The sequence below is a fragment of the Solenopsis invicta genome, chromosome 15 (assembly GCF_016802725.1).
Source record: "Solenopsis invicta isolate M01_SB chromosome 15, UNIL_Sinv_3.0, whole genome shotgun sequence".
In the NCBI taxonomy this organism is placed as follows: Eukaryota; Metazoa; Arthropoda; class Insecta; order Hymenoptera; family Formicidae; genus Solenopsis; species Solenopsis invicta.
This window is the reverse complement of record NC_052678.1, coordinates 7,418,976-7,431,500: the sequence shown is the minus strand read 5'-3', so window position 1 is coordinate 7,431,500 and position 12,525 is coordinate 7,418,976. Positions and strand designations below refer to the sequence as shown.

The 12,525-nt window shown below is 40.1% G+C and overlaps 1 protein-coding gene and 1 long non-coding RNA gene across 5 annotated transcripts in view; one reads left to right on the top strand and one right to left on the bottom strand.

Annotated features, from left to right (window-relative positions):
* Nucleotides 1-1,310: 1,310 nt before the first annotated feature.
* The window catches only part of LOC105198384 (beta-1,4-glucuronyltransferase 1), a 54,058-nt gene continuing 42,843 nt past the window's right edge, over nucleotides 1,311-12,525 (bottom strand). For all 4 annotated transcript variants that reach the window (XM_026139044.2, XM_011165074.3, XM_039457806.1 and 1 more), the window contains exons 2-6: nucleotides 10,011-10,703; nucleotides 9,158-9,541; nucleotides 7,587-7,922; nucleotides 6,795-7,037; nucleotides 1,311-6,548 (exon numbers count right to left, since the gene is read on the bottom strand). In XM_026139044.2, the coding sequence (XP_025994829.1) occupies nucleotides 6,351-6,548; nucleotides 6,795-7,037; nucleotides 7,587-7,922; nucleotides 9,158-9,541; nucleotides 10,011-10,430 (1,581 nt within the window). In that variant the 5' untranslated portion in view covers nucleotides 10,431-10,703 and the 3' untranslated portion in view covers nucleotides 1,311-6,350. The remainder of the gene's footprint in view (nucleotides 6,549-6,794; nucleotides 7,038-7,586; nucleotides 7,923-9,157; nucleotides 9,542-10,010; nucleotides 10,704-12,525) is intronic.
* On the top strand, nucleotides 7,840-8,629 carry LOC113004765. Its single transcript, XR_003269208.2, has 2 exons — nucleotides 7,840-7,974; nucleotides 8,121-8,629. It is a non-coding gene; the product is annotated as an uncharacterized LOC113004765 (long non-coding RNA).

Genomic DNA, 12,525 nt, shown 5'->3' with positions numbered 1-12,525 from the left:
GATTGGTCAGCGGCTTCAAGGCGGGGGCGCTTCTATCATTCACGTACTAACGCGCTGATTGGCTGGCGCCGGAAGCCATCATTGTAGGTTTAGCCAATTATCGCGTAGCTCTTCTCCCTTTGGGGTGGGGATATTTTAACCAGAAATTCAGTAAACCTCCTCGCTAATTCTGTACTCCTAATAACTCTGACGATTTTTCGAGCTGTTTAATCGGACGGACGGTGCCATTTCTCCGATGTTACCTACTTCCTCCTATCCTATTTTACTTTCCTAATAACTTTGATGAATTTTCGAAGCTTTGAGAGGCACATGCAACATGTTTTAATAGGGAAACCTTTTTATTTGACATTTAATATTACATTAAAAAAATAGTTTAACGCGTTTAATCTTTTTTTATTATTAATATAAAATCATCCTTTGTACTCTTTAATTTTGTTATTTTATTTGTATAAAGAAATTTGGAATTATGTAAAATTAGGATTGAATTTTAATATTTTTTTAAACTAAATTAAACTGAAGTTAATGGCCTATAAGACAAATTTATTAAAATTAATTTAAGTCACAAACCCATGTGGAACAAAACAATACATTTCATAAAATTATTGCTAAAATCTTTCGCCTTACTAAACTGATAAGTGTAAAACATGTTAAATTAAAGCAGGCAACAAATGTCTGCTTTAGAACAAAATTAATTTTTACTAACAATAACTTTCTTTTTTAGTGTACGATAGACTCATAAATTTTATATATATATAAAATAACTATATTTAAAATATAATAATGTTGATATCTCGCCTTACTAAATTTATGAAATCATATACTAAAAAAGAAAACTTAGTAAGAATTAATTTTGTTATAAAGCAGGCTGTTACCTGCTTTAAAATTTAATGTGTTTTATACTTTTCAGTTCAGAAAGACAAAGATTTTAGCAATAATTTTATGAAATGTTATTTCACAATAATACCTTGTGTAAGGGCAAAATAGTGTCTCATGAATCAAATTTTTATCTAAATACATGAGTCTACAATATACTAAAAATATAGATACCGAAAGATGAATAAGATTCTTACGCAAGATGGAGTTTTATAAATAGAATCTTTGACTTACTAAATAGATGATTCTACTTCGCGTAGAAGTCTTGTTAATCTTTTCTATAGTTTTAGTATATTAAGTACTCATCTATTTAGTAAAGATTTAATTCATAATTTCTTGGCACAACCTTATAAATAAACGTACTCGCTTTTTAAGATTTTGTTTTATTCATTTTTACATATTTTTTATTTGGGCAGGAAGAAATTGACTTGTGTTGATTCTGCTCATAAATTATCTTTATTTATCTAGGCACAACGCTGGAAAATACGACACGCGTCGATCGTTGCAGTCATATGTACATATGTAGCATCAGACACGCTGATCATTACAGGAATCTTGGGGAAGTGGATTAAAATTTGGTGATTATTCTTGACGATTATTCGCAGCTATATTCAGTTTGACCATCACGTTAAATTTAAAATTCATATAGCCCTTCTTCGCTTTTTTAAAGTAATGCGACATGTGCATAAATAATATTTCAGAATTTTCAGGAATTAAATGTACATATAATTTAAATAAAATAATGACTTTACGCTGACATTTCAGATTATACGAATTAGTAGACGATTTTGCGAAGATAGATATAGTCTCTTGATGTGTCGTCTTTAAAATAACACAACATGCGTATGTATATATATATTATTATTATTATGTTTCAGATTTTGTATGAATTAAATATACATAATTTATAAATTAATGATGCTATAAGTTGTACAACTGAGAGACGATTTCGCGAAGATAGACAGAGACCCTTTGATTTACTTCGCCTTAAAGTAACACGACGTATGTATGTGTACTATTATATTTCAGATTTTTCATAAATTAAATATGCATAATTTATAAAATACGACTTCACGTCGACGCTCGAAGCTGTACGAACGGAGAGATGATTTCCTTTATTCTCGGAAAAACATCTCAACGTAAGCTCACAGAAAACAGGGATGAGGCTCTCTCGTATGAACACGTCCCCTTTTGGAAATGCTAAATAAATCCTCCGACCGAACGTTCCTTTCGCTTGAAAAAATACGCCTATATACATATATCAGATTTATGTGTGATTGTGTGTATGTGTATGTTTTCGTTTTTCTCTTACAAAGTATGTACATCTTATTGCGCATCTCATGCGTTCGAAGCAAAGCTGCGATTTCTTCAGCGCTCACGCAACGAAAACCTTATTATATCGTTAGAGGAAAAGCCGATGAGAAATCCATGTATCTACGATACGATAGTTTCGGCTATTAAATTTCTAGATGAAATATAATTCCTGAATTACATAACGTAGGTACAGAGTGGCGAAATATTCCTTCCGTAGAATCGCGCGGCAGCAACAAAATATCGCTCTCTTTATCTCTACCAAGTACTCGCGTCTTTTGAATATACTCTCAGATATTATGATCAAACGTAATATTCGCAGATAATTAAATCCGAAATATATATTGACAGAAGAACATAATGCAACGTTTCTCGATTCTCTTTTTTTTCATTCCAACTCGAACTGTTTAGTGTGGTCGACGGAACGTATTTTTTCTCGAATGAAACGGCCGACAAAACAGCACTTATTTACAATCACGTGTATTTACACTAGTTACAAGTATCTAATAATGCATAGTAATTCGCTTTGAAAAAAGAAAAAAGAAAAATATCTGCGTGACGACCTCCAATCTCACTCGCAGTTTCGTACTTGTTGCATAAAGACGCTCGGTCGAGAAAGCTTAGCGATCGGTGTTGAGTTACTTTTGGCGCGGCGTGACTTTTCGTCGAATTGAATTATACAAGAGAGAGAGAGAGAGAGAGAGAGAGAGAGAGAGAGAAACGGAAGGGAAACAGGAGAAAAACGTGTGGGCATTTCTTACTCCACATACAAGATCCGTCCTCTCTCCCGTCGCGACACTTTTTCTACGGGAATGGATATAAAAATCTCTCGCTACAATTATGTATAAATCGATACCTACGTTTGCATTATCAATTATATATATAGTATTGAGTCAGCTTTTTTTTTAGCTTGTCTCCGCGGCCATTCACGCAGCTTTTTGTACACGCACATTTTTGACACACGCATGCATGCAAGGAGACTGAAAGAGACGATATATATAAGGCACAGAATACACATTATATTAGAGATATACGTATTACAATTATATTATTTCGAAATGGAGATGTGCTTTTATAATAGTATTTACGTAAATTTACCTTTGTTTCTCTAAGACAACTGGAGACGAAGAAGTCGAATTTAATAAACATGGATATTTTAAAATGCAATTCGAAATAAGACCATATAATTGTAATATATATATTACATACATACATATATACGAGTGATAAATATATACACACGCGCGGTTGCACAGCCCCGATAAATTAAGAGAGAAGGCGAGGAGGTAAAAGGAACTTATACGATGTAAGTCGAGCTCCATACTTTACAGAAAACGTTATCGGCGACGTATAGACTGAACGCGTCACATTTACATGGTATATATATGTATATAAATTTTCAGAGAACATTAATTAACTCTTCGATACAGCCTTTGGTTTTAAACAAAAGAATAAAAGAAATACAAACAAAAAGATGTTATGTACTTATACATTTTTAAAGTAATAAATTTTATCTACATATAAATTTGATTAATATGTAGATTAAATTAAATATATTTCACATATATAATTATATGTGTGAATAGATTTATTTCTCACCAAGAAATTAATTATTATACCGGGAATTATATTCCTCAGAAGAGCTAATTAACATCCTCGATACGACGATTATTATTCATTATGCGAGAAATCACTTAATATTCAAGATTTCAAGGATGACTTTTACAACGGACGAAGCACGATTACAGGAATATTAATTACTTTGTGCCCTAATATTATCACAAAAAAATGAGTCAGCATCTTTTGCATCGATTAGAAGCGCCCTAGCTAATCATTCTCTCGTATTATTACGTACTGACTCAACTATTCTTATTCAAGTCTTAATAATTACGAAAGATCGTATGTACAATCGCTGGTCATATTACTCGGGGGTGACAATAGAAAAGTATGATTTACATTATGCGTTTGTGACTCATATATGTAATAATGTTATTTCCCTACAAGAAATTCAATTGTATCGTATTTTACGTCAATAAAATTATCATGGATGAATCATCGACTTGAAATTTGAAAAATGAATTTCCGACATTTTATATGGCAGCATTTTAAAATTTTTTTACGACGTTGCAAGGCATATGTCTAACTATTTTCCACTGAGATTACGTGAAATCCATAGTCTATTAAACCTTAAAAAAGCTTCTGAAATTTTGCGAAAAATTATCTTCTATTTATGTATTCTACTTATGACGACTTATGTATACGATAGAATCTTTCTTGTAGAACATGTTGTTTTTGATACAGTTATACTTCTTTTTACATTAGACAGGCGCCTGTGTATGCAAGTATAGAACAATACTGTAAGTAAATGGTAAAACGTATCATTTAAAGTACTTAAAATTAGAAATACTACATTTGCTCGCGCGATCGCCGAAGCTCGGTGACCGTACTATTTTTTTAGGATATAAGAATGAATTTATATGAAGCAAGATTCTTTCATGTTTTTTTTTCTTCAGAATACATTTACGGTGTAGCTTCTAATCGTAAATGCGCGACGAACAAGCTGTATTGACTGAACTAATCGTTCGCAATCCGATTCGGTCAAGTTCCATTGTTCTGTGTGTGCTTCCTTCTTGAAAACACACGATTATATCCATCACGATCGAAACGAAATACTCGAATGGAGTCCGAAAGTATGACGTTATGCTAACGCAAAGACAAATAATTGAAGACTCATCGATCGGGCTAACTCTTGCCGGAAGGAGTTCTAGAAAATTTATATCAAATATCCCTCAGTCTTGGACGGTGATTTTTTTTCCTTCATTCATGAATAATTCTGTGCTCTTGCTAAGTTCTTGTTTCAAGTTGCCTATAGTCAGAACGATATTTGCACGATGAACAGTTCGGATTGCGAACTTTTAACATGTGTGTTTGGTTTATCTAGATGCAATTATATTTAGTTCAGTTCAAGTTTATCAGTCAATATAGACTAGTATATTAGTATAAGTTCCAAATGTAACGTGAGTTAAATTACTACACGAAGAAAAGAAAAGAGAGGAAAAGGAACGTATCTTTCGTTCAAAATACAAAATTCAAGTATATATTGACTAAAAAAATATTTTTCTATATCGTAAGGAAAAGAAAGAAAGAAGAATAACAACAGCAGTAATTACTTAACAGATAATCAAAGAGCTACAATTTTAATAATAATGAGATATAGTGTCATCTATTAATTTAAGAGTACTTGGAGAAAGTTTACTGAAATGAGAATCAGAAAGCAAATAAATTTTTACTAAACGAGAGAGCATTTCGTAACAAAACTCTATAAAATTCTTCACGTAGATTGCTGTTATTCAATATTTTACGGATATCGCATTTGCAAATGAATAAGTGCTTCAATCATAATGACGGTCACAATCTACGAGGAAGTCGCGTCGGAACTGGCACCGTTCGTTCGTAACTTTCACCGAATGTGCAGTAATCCTGTAGACATACTGATGTATATGAGGCACCGCGTTTCATTATATACAACCGTACTTGCTAAGAGGATTTATTCGAGTGAAAAATACATGGTATCAACTCCTTTATGCGCTAGGCATTCCTTTATGAAAGCTAAAGAATTACCACCGAGAGAATATTTGAGCGTCGCGACGTACATTACTTCTTTCGTGCAATCTCTATCTCTTCACGTTTGCCTCGACGTTTCCCGTAAGACACTAGTGCCGACACGCTGCTAACGATAAGAGTGATGGCAACGATGATCGATGATAATCGCAATGGCGAAGTGTACGCGCTTATCTCACGCGAGCACCGCGCCGTCCGTGAAACGATATTGTTACTCTATACTCATCGAATGCTTATGTGATAATTCGTTTGTTTATTCGGCACCGCTGAGTTGGCGTAATTAGAGAGGAAAGGGAAAGTGTCCACTATGAATCGCAGCAAATTTTTCTCGGGTCCCACACGCGAGGGGGTCGCACGGAGCGCACGTGAACACGATCCCGGGGTCCGAGAGAGAATCGCAGCATCAGATCGCTGCGAATCCGGGCGATCTCTTGCCGCATGACGAAACTCGACGACGGTGATGCGGACAGAGAAGGTCGCAGACGATTCCATTGTAATGACGGGCACCTGTAGAGCACGCGACGTTGTGCCCGCGACTCCACGGGCTACACGGCGCAGCCCTTCCTCGTGCCGTACAGTACCTTCAGTTCCGGCATGATGATCTTCTTGATCAGCGCGTTTGTCTTGGCGGTGAGCATGTCGCGATGCGGATCTTTCTTGAAGATCTTGATGCCGGGCCGGTGCACCAAAAAGGCGTTGTCCAGAATGAGGAAGTCGTAATCGAGAACGCAGAGCGCGTAACCCTGCAAACGAGCATGATAACTTGATAGCTTCCGATATGCGAAATTATCAATAGAATGATATAAAAGATGGTACCGAGAATTTTGTTTAAAATTCTTTAAACATGTACATTTCATAATTATATTGCTAAAGAGAAATACTAACACTTAATTATTATTTTAAATAATGTTATATATAGGTATAACATTTTTTATTTCTTTTAAAATAATTTACTGTAATCTGTTTTCAGGTAATAACAGAAAGTTTACCTGCGTCATTTTATCACTCTTTCCCTCCCAACTGAGTCTCTCGTCGTAGAAAGGATCGTTATTGGTCCCGATAAAGATCGGCTCCCAGTGTACGAAGCTGCCGGTCCTCTTGCCAACGTGAAACACGTGCAGATTCTCCGTCTCCGGTGCTTCCTGCCACTCCTTACTCTTCGGTACGTTATGGCAGCCGGAACACAATTTCTTATGAAAAGGTATGGCGGTGCCCGTTTTCAGCATTTGTATCTGTAAAACAACACGACTCTTCGAGACAAAGCTTTGTGAAGAGTTTTTTCGAGGCTTTGCATAAACAAATCTGTTTCTATTCGCGAAAATATTCGCTTCGATTAGCGTGACGTTTTGTGAGGATGAAAATGAGTTACCAAGTGCATCAGATCTCTACGTGACGTTTGACCTTCGACGCATCACCTCCGTTCCGGTACAAAAAGGGGAAAAGAACAAAATGGATAAAAGAAATGTTACGCAGATGATCCGAATTACACACACACGCGCGTCGAGATTACAATCGCTCTCTGTTAGGCCGCGCTAGTTCTGAATACGTCGCGACAAAAGGTGCATTGTGCCGTGCCGTTCCGTGCAGTACGCACCGGGCGGCCGGGACAATAGCGACGCTAATTCTACGTATCAAGGTCCACGGTCAAAGGAAGCTCCATTGATTCGCTGACGACCCTCGCGCTATTAACGACACGACACAGTCGGCCTCGTCGCGCTCTCTTTCGCGCGCGCTTAATTGCCCCCGGTCGGTTCGCATATGCGTGAACTCGGCGAACGTACCAGACGCGTCTTATTGTTGGGCGGCTGGCTCTTCTCGTCCACCTCGAAGATGGACAGCACGAAGACCTTGGGATTCGGCTTGTAGAGAGCCGGCTGATCCCGCTTGCGGATCATCTCGAGGAACGTGACGGGCAGGTTCGGGCTGGGATACAGCTCGATGTCACTGGGGAACACGTAGAAGGTGGGCGCGGACTCGCGCGCTATGTTGCGGCCCACGTTCACCGGGTACAGCAGCTTCTTCTCGTTCTTGTACATTTTCGCGAGGCTGACGTTCACCCACGGCGGCCCGAGCGAGCAATTGTAAGTGTCGGAGGCGATCTTCTCTGACGATGGTATCTGAGACAGGATCGAAAGAGGCATTTAAAGAGAAAACATTAGAAAACTTCAAGTAAGAGCTTGACAATTTCACAAAATTATTTAATTACGCAACAACTTTTATCTTTTATATTTCTACTTTATGTATTATGTTTTGCATGATCACTATCATCAATTGTTATTTTGAGACCCGCTACAGCAAATGTTATATATATTTAGGCGATTCGATGGAAGGAATGTAATGCTGATGGACGACAGGATGTTCATGTACGCAGGATAAGCAGTTCCGATTGTAATCGCGATTACGTTAAAGACCCGTTTGCGAAACGCGAGCCACGCGAGCTTCGTTCCCCGCTCGAACGAAACCGCACGCGGAAACCACCAGGCTATTTTACGATATCCAGATGCACGCGTATCCCCAGATCCGAGGTACTCGTTACAACACAAATAGACAGCAATAACGGCAACGAACAATCCCAGTTCGTGGTACGAGCTACATAAATACTCCTCACGGACGAATTGCATATGCAGAAGGTGGATTCGTGCACGCACTGTTCGAGAAACAAATTACCGCGGCAGAACGTAACGTCTGATATCGAATCTCTAATTTACTTTATTATATTGCTCGTTAAGGGCAATATTAATAGACAAATAATGCGTTGATTTTCATGTGAAATAACTGACAATTGCAGAAAAAAATAATGAAGAAAAAATTCTGATTTATCCGATAATAAAAAAAGTGACATCTTTAATCTTTTTTAAATTAAATTTAAGTGATATGTATGTTTATATTCACATTTATTCTCTATTCTAACACAAGTGATAGTATTGTAGATTTAATTCTCGAAAAAATTAATGATGTCACAAAATTGTGTATATAAATACATATTCTTATAATTTTACGAATATGTAATTATAAGATAATTAATAGTAAATTATAAAAATTGTTAATAACAAATTTAACATTAATATCACTTTATCACGAGTCTAAAGTTAATATGTCATATTAGCACGCTCAATACTTGTAAAATGATTAAATTCAGGACTATGCAGGAGCCGGGAAGTATTCGGTGAACACGTGGAGCATTCAGGACACATGCTGAAGTGGTCAACAGGAACGTTCATTCGTCATATATCGAGTTACGACATTCGCCAGATGCCTTGCACTCGCGGTGTGGGTGGAATTCGAGAGAGACCTCGGAAACACGCAGCCGGCGTGGGTTCGGGAGACAGTTTTGGACCATCCAAGTATTTACCATTTTTGGCACGTGTTTACTGCTGAAGAAGACGTGGAAGGTCACTAGCTGCGAGACCAGGGGGCTGCCGCAGTTCCTCGAGTACCTGATGGCGTCGAGGGTCGCCGGGAAGTCGGTGCCGGGTGCGTGCATGGCGATCGATATCGGCGCTCGCCAGCGCTCCAGCAGCGGCTCCAGATTGTCGAGGAACGTGTAGTCGGCGTGCGTGGTGTATGTCACGCTCTCCCAGCATCTCACCGCCATGCTCATCGGCACGTAATTGTACAGCACCCAATAATCGCCGCGCTGCGCCCGTCTCGGCTCGGTCGACTTCTCGTTACAGGGCACGGCCTCCCTCAGGCTCATCGGTTCGCGCGCAACGTTGCTCGTCGTGCCGTTCCTCACCTGGACGGGGGGAGAAAAAAGAGAGAAAGTCGGTTTAATTGCCGTTCGAGGGGGAAATTTGCATGGAAAGCGGCGGAAATACCGTGAATAGCGCGGTGGCGATCGCCTACAAGCCTGAATTCCTCTATAACATCTCGACGCAATTTGAATACCTACCTCTTTTTACGAGTTTAAGTACAAAAAGATCATAATATACTTTATTAATATCCTCATTTCCATACTCGTTACTACTAATTCAAATTAATTACGACGTGTAAAATCTCCCGACTTCCATTTCTTTATCTTCGATTACATCTTCATCTTTCCATCGTCACAGGCCACAATAGCAATTGAACACAAGCCGCAACTCAACGATTAATCTAAACGTCAGGAGTCACTCAGGAATCAAAGAGGGATCAGAAAACAGAAAGAGCGAGAGAGAAAGGAAAGAGAGAAGAAGGTGGTGAAAGACGAAAGGAGGAATGAATACCGTCTGATTACGCGGGTGCTCCTGCGGCTTGTCGAGGGCCTCGTCCTTGGCCTCGTTGGGAGACGTCGTGGTGACAAGGCTAATCCTGACGGAACGGCCGGCGCCGCCGTTATTCGTCGGAGCCGCATTATTATTGGTGGCGCCGACGACGACCGCGGCAGACGACGAGGAAGACGACGATGACGATGGCGCCGCGGCGCCCTTCTGAGTGCCATTCACAAGGTCGTTTAAGGCTCCGCCGCCGCCGCCGTTGTAGGTATCCGATTGGAGTGGCGCCGCCGCCCCCCAGTTGGTCGGCGGTTCCTCGATCCAGGGTCCGGATGAGCCGATGTGGGCGCACACGTACAGCAGCACGCACACGTTCAGCACCACCGACAGGCGCAACGCCCAGTTCCTGCGGGCGATGGCTGCGATGCTCATCCTCCAGGTCCGTTGCGGGGGGTGAGACGAGGAGACGTGAAGGATCTAGCCGCGGGAAGGATCTAGAGGTCTAGAAAGGATCCCCGCCGGGCGACGATGTCAACAATCTCCTCCCGTCGTTGTTATCGATGCTCGACTCTGTGATTCTTTCGCTGGCGTCGAACCGCCGCCGCGTCCACGTCCATCCCTTAGCGGGCCACGACTGCTCGGCGATCAGGACATGCTCATAGTCCCCCGGAGGATGTCGACCGAGGCTCCGGTTGCGTGCAGCACCTGAAACGAGAGTGGAAGGGGACTTTTGATTATGACGGACCTGGCTATAAATTACTTCGAGAGTTATGTTCTGTAATTCTAAGCGTACACACGCGAGTGCACCTACTATGCGCTCATTAGCCGCGATTTCAATTAGCCTCAAGAAGTAGACATGCCTACTGGCATCTGCTTTGCAACTATCAATTTGGGTTATCGAAAGCAAAAACTAAGTCATTATCGAATCTGTCTCGATTACTTCGCTTAATTTTCTATGAAAACCCAATTGAGCAATCTAAAAGCAAATTCTTTATGTCAAATCAAGTGAGTGTAAACTTTTCTTAAATTATATATGTATGTACATTCTCTGGTGAAAATTTTTTTTTTCAAAATTTTTGTATAATTTAATAACTTTCTCAAAGTTTTTATACGAATTGAAACACTTTTCAGAAGTACTCGGAAAGTTTACATCTTTCTTCAGAATTGTTCATATTATGAAATGAGACTTTTTGTTCTACAATTTCTGATAACAAAATGTTATAAAATCTAAAGTAAAAAGTATTTTTTACTTTTAAGAAAAATCTCAGAAAATTTCAGAACCATGTGTGAACAATTCTATGAGAAGATACAGACCTTTCGAGTATTTCCGAAAAAAATGTTGCAATTCGTATAAAAACGATGAGAAAGAGATTTTTTTCATCAAGGTTATCCAACAGTTACATTAATGCGTAAAATGAACAATATTACTTAATTAACGCGTAGAATTATGCCAAGCAAATAAACGTCAGGGCTTTTATATCGCGTAAGTAACTGCTACAACTCGAAACGCCGCGGCAGAGCGTTCGCAGCAAATAGGTACACGTTGCTCCGCCCCATTTCATCTCGCTTCAATAGCAACAGCTGCGATATCTCTCGTTGGATCGCGTCTCGTTTATCTCACGATCCAGTTTATAGCGCGTGCTGCATCGGCGAGGATGACTTTCCCCCCTATCTCGCATCTTCCTCCCCGTTCGTCGAGCGAGCGAGCGACGTCGAGAGAGTGTCGTAACAGCCGGAGCTCGCGTCCGTCGCGCCGTAATAATGTAACATTATCGGACCGGGCGGTCCGAATTGAGCAATAGCGGGATTCCTTCCGCGGGACCGCGTGGAATCCCGTCACGGTTTCCAGCGAGCGAGCGAGCGAGTGAAATCGAGAAGGAACGACAGAAGACAGCCATTATCGAAAGGACGGGAAGAAGAACGACTAATAAGAAGAGGCGACCGCCGGAGTCATCGGCCGCCTCCTCCTCGTGATCGATCTTGCGTCAACTCCTCGGCAATGAACACCGCGTCGAACGGGATTCGCGAGTCACCGCCGATAATTCGAAGACTTTCACACGCGGAAAGAAGATTCTCCTCTCGCACGTTTCTTCTTCTTCTTCTTCTTCGGTCACGAAAATTTTCCGGTTGATTTCCCAAAGGTTTGTCAAAGGATAGCTCTCGTGGCTAACTCCGTTTACGAGTGTTCACAAGTCTCTAAACTCTTTCTTTTCTTCCCTCTTTTCTCTTTAATGGAGCTTTACATAATTGAAGCCTCGCGCGGGAAGCGATAAGAGGCGTGAGACGTCGAAGATCGGCTCCCGCATTGACCGAGGAGACTTCGATTAAAAAGTAATACCGTACACAACTGGGTCAGCCCGGCGTAATGCAAGACAAACGTGTCTAAATGAAAAGCGACGAGGTACAGGCTTTAAAACTACTTCAGTAGGAAAACATTGTAACAGTATTTCGTGCGCCGGGAGAAGAATAATTTACGGCATGCGATATTCGACCGTTATAACAGCCAGACCGTATATTTCCATCTTAA